Source organism: Pongo abelii, chromosome X (assembly GCF_028885655.2).
Source record: "Pongo abelii isolate AG06213 chromosome X, NHGRI_mPonAbe1-v2.0_pri, whole genome shotgun sequence".
Lineage (NCBI taxonomy): Eukaryota > Metazoa > Chordata > Mammalia > Primates > Hominidae > Pongo > Pongo abelii.
Window position 1 is genome coordinate 124,992,438 of NC_072008.2, and position 19,722 is coordinate 125,012,159.

Consider the following 19,722-nt stretch of genomic DNA (forward strand, 5'->3'; position numbering starts at 1 on the left):
CGAGGTTAAAAGTGACACGTGCCCATTGTGGAAAATGTAGAAAGGTATAAAGAAGAAACTAACAATCACACAGTTAACATTTTAGCATGTTTCCTTCCATGCTTTCTTTTATGAATTTTTTGACATAGTTGAGTTCATACTGTATATAGTTTTGTATCCTGTTTTTCCCTCAAGATTAAAACACAAGCGTTTTACCATGTCATGATTTTTGGTAAAAGAACTTACCAAAACAGTTTTAGTTAAAAGAAGGTAGATTTATTAGATAAAATAGGAAAATATGTTGCCAGAGAGACAAAGGGCAGCCTGCAAGAGAGAAGCCAACTGCCAGGAGACAAAGGCTTGCTGGAAATTTTATAGGATGGTGTTTATGCTGTCTGTTGAAGAGGTCTTTGTGTAATATTGATAATGCCAAAGTTGCAATGAGCTAACTTACAGGTGTCTGGTGATAGCTGGGCATGGGAAGATTGTGAATTATTTGCGCAGGAAGGCTGCATCTTGGATCATGAAGAAAGGGAGATTTGTAGCTTATTTGCTTTTTCTTTTTGCTATTTCATGCTCCCACCAGCCTGATTCCCTTTCCCTAATTAGGACTCCACAATGATATTTGAATGGCCTTTTAATGGTTTTGTCACAGTTCAAGTGAATTAATTAGCCATTTTATTTGAAGTCGGACATTTAGGTTGTTTCCAGTTTTTCTGTATTAAAAATGAGTCTCTGCTGAGCATCTTAGTAATGAAATATTTGCCTGCATTTCTGTCTCCTTGGGATGGATTCCTGAAAATGGAATTACTAGGTCAAAGAGCAGATTTCTAGAAGTGGGATTAATGGATAGAAAATATTTTTATGGATAATAAAAGCTTATACCCAACAGTGTATGTGAGTCTCACCACTCTCTCGCCAATAGTGTTATCCTTTTTTTTTCCCCCTTTTATCTTTCCTGTAGAAAAGTAGTAGGTGACAGTGGCATCTCCATGCTTTTCTTTTTGTTACTAATGAGACTGAACATTTTTCATATGCTTATTCACCACTGGCGTGCTCTCTTTTGTGAACTACTTGTTCCTATTTTTTCCCATTTATTGACTAGAATCTTATACATTTTCTTATCAATCCAAATGATCTCTCAAAGAAATATTAACCCTTTGTCATATTAGTTGCAAATGAAAACATTTTTTATAAGTTTATTAGCTTTCTAAATTTTCTTGGCCATACATGTTAAAAGAGATAGATTCTAACTATAGCCAAGTGCCCTCAGTTTGAGCCTGTTTCTCCATGATTAAATTGAAGAGTTTTGACAAAAGATCTGGAGGGGCTGTTTCAGCTAATCCCAAATTTAGCTCTGAGAAAAATGCGTGGGCCCGATACAAAGATTGTTTGGCTCATTACACTTTATAATGATTTAAGAAGATGTGGGGGGCAGGGATGGAAGCAGTTTTTGCCAGAAATTTTTAGAATTCTGAGGTAGGAAGCCAATCTTTACTCAAGTCTCTTGCGTGTTGGGAGGAGGAGTAAGTTATGTGCAAGCCAACAGAACGCTTGGTGGAAAAGTACTGCTCTGGGCTGCAGATGTGTGCACGGCTTGGTTTTAATTATTTGTTTCCCTCTCTATCCTTTCTTCTGCTCCCCTCCCCCTGCCACCAGAAAAAGGGCCAGATTAGGACGAGGCAACCCCTTCCTCCGTGGAGGCCTGCTTCTGTGCAGCCTGTTAGCACATCAAAGGCCGGATGAAATACCTAGGAAAGGAAGGGACCAGGCCTAGGATCCTTCCAAACTCCCGCCTTTGTCTGGGCTCCAGCTCAGGGTTATTGTGACTGCCAAGGGTAGCCTGACAGACTCCAAATAGAAGAACGCTGCCAAACAAAGAAACTTTCACATTATTCTGAGGGGGAAAAAAGAGCAACAGGAGAACGTTGCTTGTTAATGCCTAGTGACTGAGCAAATCAGTAATTGCAAAAGGGTTTTTCGGAGAACAAACCCAAAGTTAACTGGGCGATCAGATTCGTTTCCCCAGATAATAGGGAGAGTTGTGAACTGACTTTAGCAATCCCGGGGGTGTCGGTCCCACAGCATCTGGGGGAGAATTGGGGAAGGGCCATCAAGGAGAGCGAATGGGGGTTCCCAAGGTGAAAATGAGTCGTGTAGGGCTCTAACATAGAAAATGGAGTTCGAAGAATGAGTTTCCTGTCTCCTAAGACAGCTTGGAGGGCCCGGGAACAGCAGGGGGAAGATGAGGGGCTTCAGAATGGGAGGCAGGGAAAAGCCTGCAGCAAGAGAAAGGGAGTCGGTGTCTGGCGCGCATCAGGTGGCGGAGGGGCGCTCCCACAGAGCCCGGCAATGCCGAGGCCCTCCCAGCGGGTCGGTCTGCGAGGAGCAAAACAGGGGTGCAGAGGAGGGCAGCGCGTGCGTCGCGCTCAGCTATAGGATGGCGCGAGGATGGCGTGAGGCTGGGCTGGGGCCTCCCAGGTAGAACTGAGGGGGGCACCGCGCGGCCGCGGGGGAGCGGCGCCGGACTCTAGAGGCTTTGTGGGGGGCCTGAGGGCTGCGGGGCGGGACTGAGCAGGGCTGGGCGCTTAGGTGGCCTCGGGGGAGGCGGGGCTTGGAGGCTCCGCCCCTCAGGCCCCGCCTCCTCCCCGGTTAGTCTTTGGCCGCCGCCGAACCCCGGGCGCCACTCGCTCGCTCAGAGGGAGGAGAAAGCGGCGAGTTCCGGAGCCCTGCCTAGTGCGGCCCAACCTTTACTCCAGAGATCATGGCTGCCGAGGATGTGGTGGCGACTGGCGCCGACCCGAGCGAGCTGGAGAGCGGCGGGCTGCTGCATGAGATTTTCACGTCGCCGCTCAACCTGCTGCTGCTTGGCCTCTGCATCTTCCTGCTCTACAAGATCGTGCGAGGGGACCAGCCGGCGGCCAGCGGCGACAGCGACGACGACGAGCCGCCCCCTCTGCCCCGCCTCAAGCGGCGCGACTTCACCCCTGCCGAGCTGCGGCGCTTCGACGGCGTCCAGGACCCGCGCATACTCATGGCCATCAACGGCAAGGTGTTCGATGTGACCAAAGGCCGCAAATTCTACGGGCCCGGTACGCGGCCGGCGAGGGGGGCTTGGAGACAAAAGAAGGGGGCCCCGGCACGGGGCTGGGCGGGAGAGAGGCGAGGCGGGAGCGGGGCGCCCCTGAGTGGAGGGAGGAATGGCGGCGAGCTAGGGTAGGCTGGCAGGCGGAGAGCCGGGAGGCTCCCGGGGCGGGCAGGGGACAAGAGGCGCTCTAGAGGGGCTGCGGGCCAGTCAGGGACGCGGATCCCCGGCCCGCGCTGACAGCGCTGGGAGGGGGTTATCGAAAGAAGGCTGAGGTGCTTAAGCCGGGGGTGGGTGGGACCACGAAGCTCGAAGGCGTTGGGGGGGACACATCAAAGCCCAGGCTGTTGGGGGAGTTTTCGAAGGTCCTGGGCTTGGGGATTCCTGGAAGGAGGAGGGGGTAGTGTCGGGTTCTAGGAAGGAAATGAGGGTGTTCCGAGGGAGGCATGGGGGAGGGCGAGAGTGAGAAAAGGTCCAGACCTAGAGAAGACGGGAAGGCCAATGACACCGGGAGTAGGTTTGAAATATGAGAGTGTGGGAGAAAACGCCGAGACGGGATTAGCAGCAGGTAAAAGCTTTGTGCCCGGTGGATAGTGATGTGTGTGTGCACTCGTGGTGTGTGCATGCGCGGTGTGTGCGTGTTTAGTGTATGTGATTTATCAGGGGTGTGTGTGTGTGTGTGGTGTGTGCATGCGCGCTTGAAATGGGTCATGCGTCAGGTATGTGTGTGGCATGTGTTCGGTATGTGTGCGCTTGTGCTGTGTGTGGCAGATGGGGAAAGGCTGGAAGGTGAACAAGGAGGAAGGGGGCTGTTTGAGGGAGGAATAAAGGCTGAATGTGGTGGACAATGGTAACGTGGCAAGCTTTTAAGATAATATGGTATTTAGTCTATAGCAGGAGAGAGAGGATTAGGAGCCAAAAAAAAATTAAAATGGAGGGAGGGAGAAGTGGGAGGATACCAAGAAACAAAGGGAGTAGAGCTATGAAGACTGCTGGGTGGGGGGATATCAGGAAAAGCCAACCAGAGGGAAATGAAGAATGGATGACTGCTGCACTGCTGAGCTGTTGGAGAAGGCAGGCCTGATGGGTTCCTTAGAGGCGAGGTTTTTGCAAACCTGGTTGCGTATCAGAATCACCTGATGCATCTGAGGAAAAATACAGATTCCCAGTCTAACCGCCAGAGTTGCAAATGAGTCTCGGGTGGTCCGGGAGTCTGTATTTTAATATGCTTCCCAGGCGAATTTGAAAAGCAGCCAGGCTTGCAAAGTCCTGCTTTATAGAATACTTGGAGATGAGGAAGAAGAGGTTTTCGCTCCTCCAATATGGACTCCTCTAAACACTGGGAGCTTAGAGGATGTCCACATGGACGGTGCTCATTCCACACTGGCCTGAGAGAGGGAAGAGTACAGAAGGCAGTACCCAAACTCAGGTATTCATTTTAGTCTCCCAGTCCAACTGATCAAAATCAGATGTGTTAAGGTTAAGAAACTCAGTTTTTTCTTGCAGACATTTTATTTATTTTTTAGAGACAGAGTCTCGCTCCTGTGTTGCCCAGGCTGGTCTCGACCTCCTGGGCTCAAGCAGTCCTTCCACCTCCATTTCCCAAAGTGCTGGGATTACAGGCATGAGCCACTGCACCGGGCCTGTGGATATTTTAGAATACCTGCTTTCTGTAGGCATGTAACTGTCAAAATCATTTGAAAACCACACACATTATTTGTCACTTAGAGTAGCACACATAGTTGCTTTATCAATAAACATAATCATGTAAATACCTGTTAATATTGAGCTCAGTATTAAAGGAGTGAAAACATGTGCATGAGGCATCATCATGACTGTAGTTTGCAGAGTCATTGAGAGGATGTCAGCCTGCGCACAGAGCACAAAACTGGGAGTCAGGCAACCTGCTTTCTAGTCCTGATTGGGTCATGACTAGCTGTGTGACCTTGTGCAAAGCATTGTTCTCCCTGAGCCTTAGTTTTCCCTCTGAAAAGTGATAAAGATGGCCTATTGTGAGATCTCTGTCTCTATCTTGCACTGTCATTCAGTGAGCCCATGACTACGTGACATCATGGTAGAAAGTGATGCTTCATGTTGTAAAGGATTCCTAAAAATTAGTCATTCTAGTGCCTGTTAATTCTGTGCAAGGCACTGTTGTAGATGTGGGAATATAGCAGTGAGCAAAACAGACACAAATCTCTGCCTATGGAGCTTACGTTCTAGTGAATATATGTTGCACTGAATAATATGTATTTTTAAAAGACTTTTAATGTTCCCACTAGACCTTGTTTAAATATTCTATGAGGTTTGCTTGGTAAAGACTCACTCTACCAAGCCAGTGACCATAATTTCTGAAATGGTGAGGTTCAAACCATTACATTTGCGTATTCTCAAGCACTAGGTGCTGCCATTTCCACTAGGGGTGTACATTTATGAAAAATATGGGCTTTTTTTTACCTTCTTTAGTGAATGTGGCAGCATGTAATGATGATTAAAAATAAGCATTTTTCTTTGGAATTTTAATTGCGTTTAAAAGTTGTAAAATTCGTAAAAAATTTCTGAGTGTATTGAGATTTCAGGTGACCAGGCCATATTGAAACTTGATCTATTCTCATACTTGGCATAATGGTTCCCTACAAACATTTTAATGTCAGGGCTGCTATTCAATCTGCCTTGGGGGAAACAACACATTGTTTAAAGTACACTGGATTCTCTTCATTTAGTTGTGCAATATTTAAATAAGTCTAAATATCCACTTTGTGTACCCACAGAATGATTCTCTGCTTTCTTAGACAAAAGTTCAGTATAATATCACAAATAATCACATTTTATAGAGTTGTTTTGCAGTATTGATTCAGCCTCTTTTCCATGAAAATTTTAGTATTTTCACAGTCTTCTCAAGCCCACCAAAAAACAGATAATGAAGACTGTTCTCTGTGTTATCTCTTTATTTATTGACAGTGAAGGTTATGTAATGTGGATAGATTTTTTAACCACCGATACTGTTATAAAATGGTTTTCCTGCAGATGCCATGAGTTAATGTTTAATTGAGCCTTGGAACCAAAGATCTCTATAAGATACCTTTGTTTCATTAAAACATATCAGAATATATTCATAAGGAAATGTGTTTTCATGTACACATCAGTGCTTATTATCTTAAGAAACCATAACTCTCACTGGTGTAGCCCCAAGGGCCTAGAACTGTCAGGCTCCCAGTTCAATGTTCTTGTATGATTCCCTACTACCACTACCCCAAGAGATCACTAACCATGTATGACTTTTTTACTAGCTATTTGGAAACCACAGGAGACTGACGCAAATGTATAGCAGTTTGGTTTGCTTTTAGTTATTTAAAAGTTAAATGACAACAGGTCTTTCTATGTCTCCTACATAATGTTCAGAATATCAACATTACTATGGTTTCCTAATGGAATTTGATATTCAAAAATGGGGCTATGTTGATGAATAGGGAAGCCATTTTCTGTGTATAAATCACAGAGAAATTGACTGTCTAATAAAGAATTGATCTTTGGTTTTGTTTTTGAAGAGGGGCCGTATGGGGTCTTTGCTGGAAGAGATGCATCCAGGGGCCTTGCCACATTTTGCCTGGATAAGGAAGCACTGAAGGATGAGTACGATGACCTTTCTGACCTCACTGCTGCCCAGCAGGAGACTCTGAGTGACTGGGAGTCTCAGTTCACTTGTAAGCATTTTTAAAATTGTGTCTGGGTCAAATTTCTACCAGTAATGGGGATTCGTGGCAGGACAATAGTTATTACTAAGCAGCCTGAAACTTGGGTGCATTTTGATAGGCTCCTTAATCTTGGACGGATCAAGTTCATGGCTTGAAGTAATTGTAGCAGTGCTGAGTCACTTGCTATGATTGCATACCAATTTTTATCCAGTTCTCTATGGAAACTTGGGTTTCTGGTTTTGATTTTAAAATTTTTGAGAGATTTGCTAGATTCCAAATGAGGATTTGGTGCTTGGTGTGTCAGGGAAAGGACAGTGGCCATCTTGGCTACAGAAAGGGATTTTCATAAGCCCTCTCTTGTAGAGCTTGCCGTTTAAAAGCAGCCCACATCTCTGTTGAAGAATGGGAGACTTGTATTCTGTGAAACAGCTTCTCTTTGAATCTAATTGAGCCTAACTATAGGCCTCATCTACAAATGATGCTTATAATGTGCCCAGCAACAATGGTGTCTGCATTTTTAAAAAGAAAGTTTTAAAAGGAGATGCTTGTTTCTGGCTTATGCTATGGGCTGAGGTCTTTGGGGAGAAATAGGAATGAGGGGTTAAGTTCAGATTTTGAGAATTCAGGAATTGGTTTCTGTCAAATCTAACTGTTTAATTGTCACTCTAGCAATATTTCACTGCCAAGAATTTGAATAAGAGTCTTTCCCAGCTTTTATGAAACAGTATATAAAGACCATGAGCATTATTTGAAGATTTTTCATTTAAAATGTAGTTTTCTATGTGTGTTCTCTATAATCAGTTAAATATTACATGTTCTCTTGGCTATATCCAACCATTTTCTTTGAAAATAATGCTGACTTCAGAGAGAGTTCTGGATTAATAATTAGCCAGATGTGTCTCTGCCTTTGAGTTTGGGTCTCAAGCAGGCTACATATAACTTCCAAGTCTAGAGGCAAGTTTTTATACTTTGGAAAACATAGTTCAGTTACCTAATAGAGTCCCTAATTTTTGGCATTGTAAGGATGCCTTTGTAATTAGTTTTCTATATGAAACCAATGAATTGTAGTGTCTAACTTACAAAGCTCTATTTTCTAGGGCTTGCCTTCATCAGTGGGAGAAAAAGTGTGATTTTTTTTTTCCACTTTAAGGCTAGCCCCAGATGCTGTTGTGACACCTCAGCTACACTTAAAGCTGGTGTGGATTCCCCTTAAGGCAGGTTTCCCAGGCGCCACCCGGCTTTTATTTGTCTCACACAGTTCCAATTGTTCCCAACGGTTATTTCACACAAAAGCACTTTAGTTACCTGGTTAGACAGGTTGGTTACTCCTCTAATTCCTACTCATATTCAGGAAGAGGAGACTCTTGGCTTCGGACATTCAGATGATCGACCCTGCATTAGTTTGGCTACAGTGATGAGGTGGTTTGCTGATGCCATCTCTTCTCAAGTCTTTTGTATTCTGGTTTGCACCCTTACGTCTGTTTTCTCCAACACCTCCAGTCATCTCCTGGCTCCTTTACCACTTCCTTTAACCACCCATAGGCTTTTCTCTGTGCTGGGAAAAACGTTCTGTCTCTTGCTATCCTCTTCATCTATGAGACTATTATTCCTTCCTTTCACTGTCAAACAAACTTCTTACAAGTTTTTATTCCTAACCACTACTTCATTTCCTCTCTGTACCTTCTTCCTCCCTACAATATGGCTTCTATCCCCACAATTGGATTGAACTCTCTTTCTGAAAGATTTTCAGGGAAACCTTTTTTTTTTTTCTTGCCAATCCTGACTTCACTTGTCCATTCCATGTTTTAGATCTCCTGTCATGTGAGACTCCAGAATGGCTCCCTCCACAGGGTTCCCATTTTGGTCCATGGGAACTCCAATTTTCACTTAATTAATTCATGCTTCCAGTTTTCTTTCAAAGTACTTCTCATCTGTCCCTTTCCATTCCCCTGGACACCACCCTACTCCTGGCGCTGGTTCCTTTGCATCTGGATCTGCACGCTGGCCTCTGGATCGCCCTGTTCCCAGTCCCTCCTTACTGAAATCTGCCCTATACACCACATTGATAATATTGTTGTTAAAGCACTATTTTACTGTGTCATTTCTTCGCTTATAAACCTTCAGTGCCCTTTGCCACCTATAAGTCCAAACTCAGGCTGGCTTTTCAGATCTTTCATAATATTTCCCCACACTACTTAGCCAATCTTATCTCCTACTAATTTCTAAATGTTAACTCTACTCCTGCCAACTTGGTCTCTTCATTGCTTCCCAGATAACGTTGTCTCACCTGTATGCATTTGTACATGGCGTTTGCATTTTCTGGAACTCCCTCCCTAAATCCTTCTATACATTTTTCCAAAATATGTCCTCCTTCCATGAAGTATTCTGTAACCCTTCTGACGAACTCATAACTTGCCCTTGTTCTTCTAAACATTCCCTACACACAAACAATTCATTTGGACGTTACCTTGCACACTCATTTGCCAGACGTTGCCACCTGTTTTATATGTCTGTCTTCCGAACAAAATGAATTCCCTGTTGGCAAGGACGGTGGTATAAACCACCTTTGTATCCTTCAAGAAGCCCAACACATTGCTGAGTATATTGTAGGCCTCTAATAAATGCTTTAAATTGAAATGTGGTAATGATGTTTTAGAAAGAATGAGAATGACCATTTGTGTTTTCTTCTCTACCTCCAGTCAAGTATCATCACGTGGGCAAACTGCTGAAGGAGGGGGAGGAGCCCACTGTGTACTCAGATGAGGAAGAACCAAAAGATGAGAGTGCTCGGAAAAATGATTAAAGCATTCAGTGGAAGTATATCTATTTTTGTATTTTGCAAAATCATTTGTAACAGTCCACTCTGTCTTTAAAACATAGTGATTACAATATTTAGAAAGTTTTGAGCACTTGCTATAAGTTTTTTAATTAACATCACTAGTGACACTAATAAAATTAACTTCTGTCTTAGAATGCATGATGTGTTTGTGTGTCACAAATCCAGAAAGTGAACTGCAGTGCTGTAATACACATGTTAATACTGTTTTTCTTCTATTTGTAGTTAGTACAGGATGAATTTAAATGTGTTTTTCCTGAGAGACAAGGAAGACTTGGGTATTTCCCAAAACAGGTAAAAATCTTAAATGTGCACCAAGAGCAAAGGATCAACTTTTAGTCATGATGTTCTGTAAAGACAACAAATCCCTTTTTTTCCTCAATTGACTTAACTGCATGATTTCTGTTTTATCTACCTCTAAAGCAAATCTGCAGTGTTCCAAAGACTTTGGTATTGATTAAGTGCTGTCCAGTAACAAAATGAAATCTCAAAACAGAGCTCAGCTGCAAAAAAGCATATTTTCTGTGTTTCTGGACTGCATTGTTGTCCTTGCCCTCACATAGACACTCAGACACCCTCACAAACACAGTAGTCTATAGTTAGGATTAAAATAGGATCTGAACATTCAAAAGAAAGCTTTGGAAAAAAAGAGCTGGCTGGCCTAAAAACCTAAATATATGATGAAGATTGTAGGACTGTCTTCCCAAGCCCCATGTTCATGGTGGGGCAATGGTTATTTGGTTATTTTACTCAATTGGTTACTCTCATTTGAAATGAGGGAGGGACATTCAGAATAGGAACAGGTGTTTGCTCTCCTAAGAGCCTTCATGCACACCCCTGAACCATGAGGAAACAGTACAGTCACTAGTCAAGTAGTTTTTAAAGTAAAGTATATTCATAAGGTAACAGTTATTCTGTTGTTATAAAACTATACCCACTGCAAAAGTAGTAGTCAAGTGTCTAGGTCTTTGATATTGCTCTTTTGGTTAACACTAAGCTTAAGTAGACTATACAGTTGTATGAATTTGTAAAAGTATTATATGAACACCTAGTGAGATTTCAAACTTGTAATTGTGGTTAAATAGTCATTGTATTTTCTTGTGAACTGTGTTTAATGATTTTACCTCAGATCAGGAAACAAAATGATGTGCTTTGGTCAGTTAATAAAAATGGTTTTACCCACTATAGTGTGGTGACTCATTTAAATTTTTTTAAAAACCTTATTCTAGAGAATCTGATTCAGACATTTTACTTTGGCTTAAGATTCAGTTTCATTTTTGAGTGCAGAGTTTTTGTATTCCAAAAGAAACAAGGGGCAAAATTTCATGGAGACCCCATACCAAAAACCAAATACCAGCTTGTCCTGTTTAAGAAATAGTGAATTGAATTGCTTTTTTTGTGACTTGTCAAAGTTTTGCCTAAATCAGAACTTTCTAAACTGTAAATGGCAGACCTCCACCTTGAAGTCTATAGCAAGGTTCTTAAGAAGTAAGGTTACTGAAGGCATTGTCATTGCCAAGTGCTAAGGAAGGGTTTGGGGTTTTTTTATGTTAATATATTGTCTGATCAGGAAAGTATCAGGAATCCTTACAGTAGCAAAGTTAATTCACCTCCTGTCAAAAGAAGGATAACAGATTTGCATATGCAGTCAGTTGTATAAACAAAGACAACCTATTAGTGTTTTGTCATTTTAATGTTAACATTGGCAGAGTTTTCTTATAAGAGATATACTTCCTGAACCAAAGAAATTTCCATTTTTCATGTTATCAAACCACATTGCAGGTACTTGTGAGTTTTTTTTTTTAATGTGCTCTATTTTTTTCCCACTTGGTTTCATTCACCAAATGTTTGAGTGCCTGTTTTGTGCCATGTAACCTGTTATGCCTTATGCTTTGGAGAGGGAGTGGGGGAGAGAAGTTGGGCCCACCTTTGCAGCCTGAAATCTCATGTGCATGTGAAGATTAGGCTACTCATTTTGCAAAGTTAAACAGGCTTGTCTGCTGCCAAGAGGAAAATATCCAGAGCAAGCTTGTCCGACCCATGGCCCACGGGCTGCGTGCGGCCCAGGAAAGCTTTGAATGTAACCCAACACAAATTTGTAAACTTTCTTAAAACATGAGATTTTTTTTGCAATTTTTTTTTTTAGCTCATCGGCTCTCATTAGTGTTAGTGTATTTTATGTGTGGCCCAAGACAGTTCTTCCAACGTGGCCCAGGGAAGCGAAGAGATTAGGCACCCCTGATTTAGAGCCTCATTAAACTTTCACTCCCAATAACCTGATTCTCTTCCATTCAGAGCTGAATCAACATTGTGTTGGTTACTTGGAAAGAAATATTGCTATAAGGCAGGACTTTGATCTAAAAACTTCTGAAATCCAGCTAGCATATACATAAGCCATATTCACGTAAAAGGCACCATTCAAGAAGATGATGGTGTCGGGGGGAGGGGGGATAGTTGTTACAACCACATGTCCAGTGAAGGAGGGAGGTGTTAGGTTAACATCTGGCTTGCTCCCCACCTGCTGTCATCCTACCAGCTGCAGAGACAGTTTGTTCTCAGTACTAGCATCTGTGGTTCATAAGCAGCATTTACTACGTGTTTTCAGTATCTGCATATCTGGTTTCCCTGCATAATGTAACATTCACCTTACTTCAGAGGGCCAAATTATGCAAATCCTAGATCAAGAACAAGCATCCATATATTTCTTGCTGTTTCAGAAAGAGCTCTTTGAACCTGACAAATGCTTTCAGCTCTAAAGTGCCCAGATTTTCCTCCAAGGTAGTCTGCCTTTGTTATGATACTTAGAGGCAGTTTGCTGTATATTTCACATGAAAATACAGTTAACTCTTTAATGGTCAAAGACTGATTACTGAGGCCCCTACCTTCTCTGACTAGACCCTCCATCCCAAACCCACAATTGTTTTTGCACATTGTATAACTTGAACACTTCCACCCAGGGCTGAAGGAATTAGGTGAAATTCCATGGAGTCAATTTTGCTACCTCTTATTAGCACTGATAAAATGTGCTAAAGGGAGGATCATCTTAAATCTAAATATCATGATTTCAGTTTGTCCAAAATGAAAATAAAACTATGGTCTTTAGTCCCATGAACTCTGACAATGTCAGTTTCCATAAAATGGGAAAAGTTGCATAGAAACGATATTAAAATTAGGCATCTGTATTTCCACAGAAAATGTTATTGTGGATGTGCCACATGCTAGCCAATACATGTGATAAATGAACAAAGAATATTCACTATGATAATTTTATTTTTAATGTATCTGACAAATATGTATTCTCTAACAATGCAAATGAGAAAAGAGATCAGCAACATTAGTGCAAAGCAGCATACTGTAAGTAGAAACTTTCCCCCAAAGGTGGACTTATCAGCATTTATTTAAAAACGAATATTTTAAACAATTTTGCAACAAGTAAAAATATGTTTATTTGATTCTTATTTTCAAAATTACCAGGTTACATGGCTTTCTACCTGAGAAATTTAAACAAATTGAAAGCACATTGACATATTTTTAGTTTTTTTGCATTACTACCAACAACCCATAAAAAGAAAAACATGAAAATACCTTAAGACAAAGTTTAAAGTTCAGGCCCTTAATAGGACATAGAAAAAGATATGAGAAAACACTTTTGCACCACTTAGCACAACAAACAATAGCAGTGTTAATTAAGAAGGTGGTTACAATATTTTAGTTCTATTTTACTCCTTACTAAGCCATTCAATTAAAAAGTACAGGATAAGTTATCTTCCTCATTTAGGGCCTACCCACCAAAAAGGTTGACTCTTTATAAGACATATACAAGTCTAGGGTTATACAAAATGTAAACATAAAACCAGTATTTTTACTTTCTTCTAAGTCCCAGGATGGTATTTAGCAAAAAAAAAAAAAAAAAAAGACAAAAATGTTACATAGAAATGACTTAGCACCGGTTCTATTACACATAAAAATTGCACATGCTGTGTTCTGCAATTTATTTTTATGTCTGACTACTGAGCAGCAAACTGTTTTCATGTCTAAAAACTCTGCAAAGAAAAATCAAGTGACAGAAGACAGTGAGATTTTTTTCAAAACAAGCATAGCTGCTTCTCATTACAAACTCATAATATTGTTTGTTTTAATGGCATGACACATGAAAAATTAAGAGGCAGGTTTTTGTCAAAGAAAAATAATACCTGGTTACTGAAAGTTGCCTGACAAAATACAAGCTGTGAGCAGTTCAAAAGGCTACTCTGGACAACAGTACTTTGAACATTAACAGTCAAGGCACTTGCCCCATAAGCAATGTTTTTCAGATTTGACAAGCCAAATCTAGTTTTGATGGAAGAGTCACTGGCTTGAAAGTGGAATTGAACACAAGAGAGCCAACAAATCATCCACTGGTTATTATCTTATTAATAATAAACATCATCTGCTATGGTACATTCATTTCTGACTTCTTGCATGTACTAACATAGCTCTATGATTAGAAGAGATCGATGAAACAACTTGTGGCTCTTCCTTCAGATAAATAAGATTTTGTAGCCCTTTCACATACCAGGTTGCTCAAAAGGCTGGTTATATGCACACATTGTGATATTCTGGGCAACCACAATGACTGGCATTCTACCTGGCTCTACCAGCTGGTACTCTCTACAGAATATCAAATTAAGAGTGTTTGAATGAATCATGTCATATCAAAGTGTTGCCCTTTACTGCTTCTGTGGATTAAAAATGACTTTTTCCTGTTGCTGACAGTCTCTAATCTCGTTAATGTCTTCAATTACCAGGTCAGGCATAGTTTTGTTGGGGGAAAAAAAAAAGGTAATTGATTGCCCCTGAGGTCCTAATGCAAGGTAAGGCAGAATGAATCAGCGGAGCTTTCTATAAAACATGCACTGCACTAAGATGTAAATCTTCAAGAATCCATAAAATATTTCAATTTAAAAACATTTATGAAGTCAAAAACTAGTAGGTAAAAAGATCAATTGCTTATGTTGAGAGTTTACAAATCCTACACATACACATTTTTCCCTAGCTACAAAACTATAGGCTTTTCTCTTGACTCTTTTTGAAAATTTAATGGCAGCACTGAGGATTGAGAAGAGAGGCACTTGTTACTGTTTAATAAAGTTCAGTTTGGGGGATATTCAGTGACTTTTTACAAACTGATGTAATCCAGCCCTGAGTGAAAGGATTACATAACCTGAAGTGGAATAGTCACAGCCTGTCTTTTCAAGTGACATTATTGGTGCTCCACAATTTTTCAATATTTCCTTTTGCAAATTCCACTGGTTATATTACTTCAATCCTGCTGTTTTTCTAAAATGGAAAGACATGGTGTTCTTAAAAAAAAACAACAACTCTGCTAATGGGTTTAAATACTATCCACTTAAACCTCAAAGGACAATCTGGACCACTTTTAGATTCTTCTTCCAAGACTTTGTCTTGAAAAAGACAATTCTTTGAGTATTTAAACGTAGCAATAAGATTAATTTTCTCCTGGTGGGTGCTCATGCAACTCTTTAATGTCATGAAGAAGTCTATGTTCTAACTGTCGTCTCTTTTATCTATAATTATTTCTAAATAAAAGTCAGGAAAGTTTGTTGCTGCACGTGGTGTTTCTGACCAAATCAAAGAACATGTAAAAGGATCATTATTCATTCACTGCTGTCTTCTTTGGAGATAAATGACACTAAATGATGATGTTATGACACCTAAGGAGCCATAGAGGGCCACCTCAACCCCTCTCAATGTTAATCTGCTCTTTCACTGGCGTAGAAGTAAAGTTTTAGCTGAACCATAGAAATGTCTATCCTTGGATCAAGCAGCATTTAAAAGCTTGAGCAGAGTCAAATACAAATTATTATTTTTCTTGCCAAAGTTGAAAGCATAGGTCAGAATGACTCCAGGTGTATTGACAAGCTTTGGAAATATAAAACACACAGGTTCTGAAGCTTTTAAATGCTGCTGTCTTGCCGTGTGGTTGTTAATTACATGGCTACATTTGGTTTTAAATTTTCTTCTTGTAACATGTTTATTGTGAAAAAGGATACTCCTGATCTAAGTGGTCATCAAAACATTTAAAATTTAAAGAACCAGTGCAGTTATTTCCTGAATAGCTTCCATAGTCAATATACTCCTGACCATTATGTCTACTATAGTAATAATCAGAATTGAATTTGAAATAGTTATAATTACATCCTCTAAATCTTAAATTCTGGTTATATTCTGACTTCCAAGGAGTCCCTCTTCTGTGAAAATTACCAAAATAGAAAGACCTAGCACTTCTTGATGACATTATGGGCACCTGAGAGGGCCCATAGTTCACTTTCTGGTCCAATGTACTATCACTAAACCTCTTTAGATAACTGGAACTGGGTTCCTGGTAGTAGCCTTCATCAAACAAGTATTTGGGGGCTAGTTGTTCCTTCATTTGGCCATTGTTGTTTTTGTGTCTAATGAAATGACTTTCACCCCTACGCCATGAACATATCCATCTCGGTTCATACTCAGACTTCCTACCTAGTGTCCTAAACTTGTAATTAGAGTATTTTTCCTCACCATCACGCTTCCACTTTGAAAAAAAGGTCTGCTGACTCGACCTTGTATTTCGTTTGCGAGTGATCATTTTGTCAGTGTCAAGAGGTTCTTTTTCTGAGAAACTATTAAATGTGGCCACAGATTTCTCTTTCTCCTCTTTGTTTATACTAAGGGTTTCATTGAAGCATTCAGAATCACTACTAATTTCCTCTAAGAAATCTGTCAACTGTAAACCTAAGCCTATTGACTCGTGGGGTGTGGACACTTGGTTTTTCCTTGTGGATTTGGAATCTTCGATATGATGACTATGAGTCTTTTCCAACAGACAGCTGTTTCCATCAGTTAGGGACAGCTGACCACCAGCTTTATGGGCTGTCTCTTGGCAATGAGTTTTAAACCCATTAGTACATTCTTTGGCATAATCTACTTTTCCTCGTTTATGCTTAGGATCCTGAGTACAAATCTTTGATGAGTAATCATTTTCTTGAACCTGTTCTTTCCTTTCCAGGTTTTCTACTTGGCTCGAATTGATTGAGTGATGCCTACACTTTCTCAGATTAATCTGAAATCCATCTCCCTTAGCTTGGACATCCCTCTGCCACTGACATGTGCCTGCTACCTGACTTGTTTCTAGGCAGATACGAGTATATTGTGGAGGTTCATAATAATTGAAAAGATAGTAAAAAAATGCATCTGTTTCATGGATCTTAGGTTTCCTGCCTTGGCCTCTCCCAGATAATCTGGAACAGGATTCACTAGAACCGTGGTGGTCTTCATTTTCAAGAGACTGGCCTTTACTTATCGTAATCTCCAAGGAGTTATGCTTAAAAAACAAATCATATTCATATTCTTCATCACCTAATAATATTCCAGCTCTCTGTTTTCTAGGGGAATACCTAAAGTTTTCTTCCCCAAGGCAGTGGGAAGATTTATGTAAGTGATCCCTAGTTATTTTCTTCATTTTTTGTTTTTGTTTATTGCCTGACTTGACAACCTGATATTTTGATATTTCCTCTTGATTTTGAAGGTACAGAGTGTTTAGCTGTTCTTCTTCCAGAGTTTTCAATGTGTTCCCTGGAGAATCATTAGCTTTGGTGCCAATAATGTCGACTTCCTGTGGGTTAAACTGTGTGGATCCCTTCAAAGAAAAAGATTTAAAATCTCTCATGAAAAACTAAACAGATTAAAAAATTCCAAAGAAAAATTGTGCTTTCTGACATTGTTCTGAAGAGACTTCTAATACCTGGGATAGATCCAAATTAGGAACAATATTGCACTGAGGAAATAGAAGGCAAAATTAAATGTCTTAGTCTAATATGAACTGTTATGAGTAGGTTTATGCCCATGCTTGTGTGAGAAGGCACCACACTTTACATAGCCTTCAAAGCACATGACTCTTTTTTCACTTGTTTGAAAATCAGTGAGCCTGATGTTCCAGGTATTGTGCTAGCAGCTGGAGATACAAAGAGGAATAAGAAATTATCTATAGCCCTCCCAGAAAAATTCCAGTACAAGAAAAGACTGACAGGTGAAATGTATATCTAAAAGGGTCCACTAGCTTAAAAGATAAACTGTCTTTCTTTTCTTACCAGCCTCTTACTATGGACTGCAGGTAAGGCTGTCTCCGAGTTTCCTCCCCATTCCCCTGTGCTCAGTAAGAAGCAAAGTAGCAAGTAGCAAATGTGGCCATGATCGTGGTTCTATCTGCAATCATGTCTGCAGTGCTATCTGCTCTCCATAACTGCACAGCAGGTGAAAGGTGCTGCCCACAGGCCCCACCCTGCTGGAGGCTCTGTACTGTGCTCCCACTGACACCTGACACACATCAGAGCACAGTGCCTACACACTACCTGGGATTAGAACCTGGGACTGCATAATGGGTATTAGTATTTACGAGGCTAAGAATCAGACACCACACACATTGAAAAAGATAGATTCTTTAGGAGTCACCCTCAGAGGTCATTAAGGAAAATGAAAAGAGATCCAGCTAGCCTTATTATTAATGAAAATGTGACATTTTTCTGATCCTGATTTCACTAAGTTTGATTGTCCACGCTAATGAGAAAGAGGTCAAGATTGCAAATATACATAAAAGTAACTATGTAATCCTAACGGCATTTACTATTCATATTTTAAAACACTGAATATGGATTTTTAAATGAACACTTTGGTAGCTTTTCTGGCTTTTAATCCAGGACATCTGCAGAATCTGGCTATCTTTAGGAGGTCAGGAAGGGGGAGAAACACCTTCCAAAAATGAAACTCTCCAAACATAACAATTGTTCTGTGAGCTGAGAGAGTTCTTATCAAATAGTTTAAGACTAGACTATCATGAGCTTGTTACAAGGCTCAAGACTCTACTAAACGTATTGCAGATGAGTGGAAAAGTAAAGTTAGTAACACCTGACACCCACCCCCCATCCGTTTCTTTCCTCTGGCATTTTTCTGTTACATCCATTAGGAACTTAGAAAAGTAGACACACTAGCTAAATGCTCTGGGTAATACTGTCCTGAAGTTTAGAGACACAAAGAGAGAGAGAATGAGAGAGAGAAAAAGAGAGATAGAGAGAGAGAGTCAAATGGAAGGTTGGGACGCAACTCCTTTAGAGAATGTGGATATCCCTTTTGTAAATCTACTATCGGATTGTTAGAGGTCAGCCTATTTAAAATAAGCCCCAATGGATGCAATGAGTCTTCTATGGAGTGAATTTTCAATAGGCCACTGCTCAAATGCAAAGGTAATGTCTCAGAAAGATGAGTACCTACCAAACTTGAAGAACAATTCGGCAATAGCCTTCCTGAAATTTTCCTCAGGAGTACCCTTAGGAACCGAAGTGCCTCAACTCACCTCTGAGACACTAGGTACTTCCTCTCCTCCTACTCCTCTGAAGAGTCCGGCTCTTGAGGTGCCTCAGCTTTGGCTTTGGGCTTCTGTTTCCTGTGCCGGTGTCTGTCTCTTTCCTTCAGGGCTTGTCTCCTTACCCTGGCCTTCTTCCTCTTTACTCGGACTTTTTGCTCATCATCTTTTCTTTTTCTGGACAATGATTAAGATTAAACCACTCAGAAGGTATTTATTAGGCATTTGATCTCCTCCCTCCCTCCTGCTGCCAAGGAAGAATAGATCATCTCAGCTTCCAGGAATCCACCAGTTAACCCCAGTGCCTGACATAGACAATTATAATAAAAAAACAAAACAAAACAAAACACTGTTAAGCACCAGTCAAGGGGAAAGACACATCATTTTCTTAGTCAAATAGAAGCTGTAAAGGAGGCCTTCTGCAGAGATAAGAGTATCAAATAAAGAAGGCTACAGAATTCAAAGGAGGGGCCTTTAGCCCCCACATTCTCAAACCACAAGCAGGGATCACAGAATCCAGCTTTCATGGAGACTATTTCATTTTTCCTGTGAATAAAACCTATGAGTTGGTTTCAAACAGACAAATAAAGATGAGTCAAAATACTCAGAGAATCTTCAGGGTAAGAACTGGTCCTTGGTACATATTACTTAACACAGCACACTATCAGAAAAACATACTGGCTTAGAAGAATATGGGCTTTTTTTCTGCTGTTTTCTGAAAATTAAAACT

General features: G+C 40.7%; 1 protein-coding gene across 1 annotated transcript; it reads left to right on the forward strand.

The window, feature by feature from the left end:
• The first annotated feature begins 2,662 nt into the window (after nt 1-2,662).
• On the forward strand, nt 2,663-10,778 carry PGRMC1 (progesterone receptor membrane component 1). Its single transcript, NM_001133735.1, is given in 3 exon segments — nt 2,663-3,071; nt 6,613-6,768; nt 9,459-10,778. Coding segments are annotated over 3 exon segments (588 nt in total). The 5' UTR covers nt 2,663-2,743; the 3' UTR covers nt 9,563-10,778.
• Nucleotides 10,779-19,722: the final 8,944 nt, after the last annotated feature.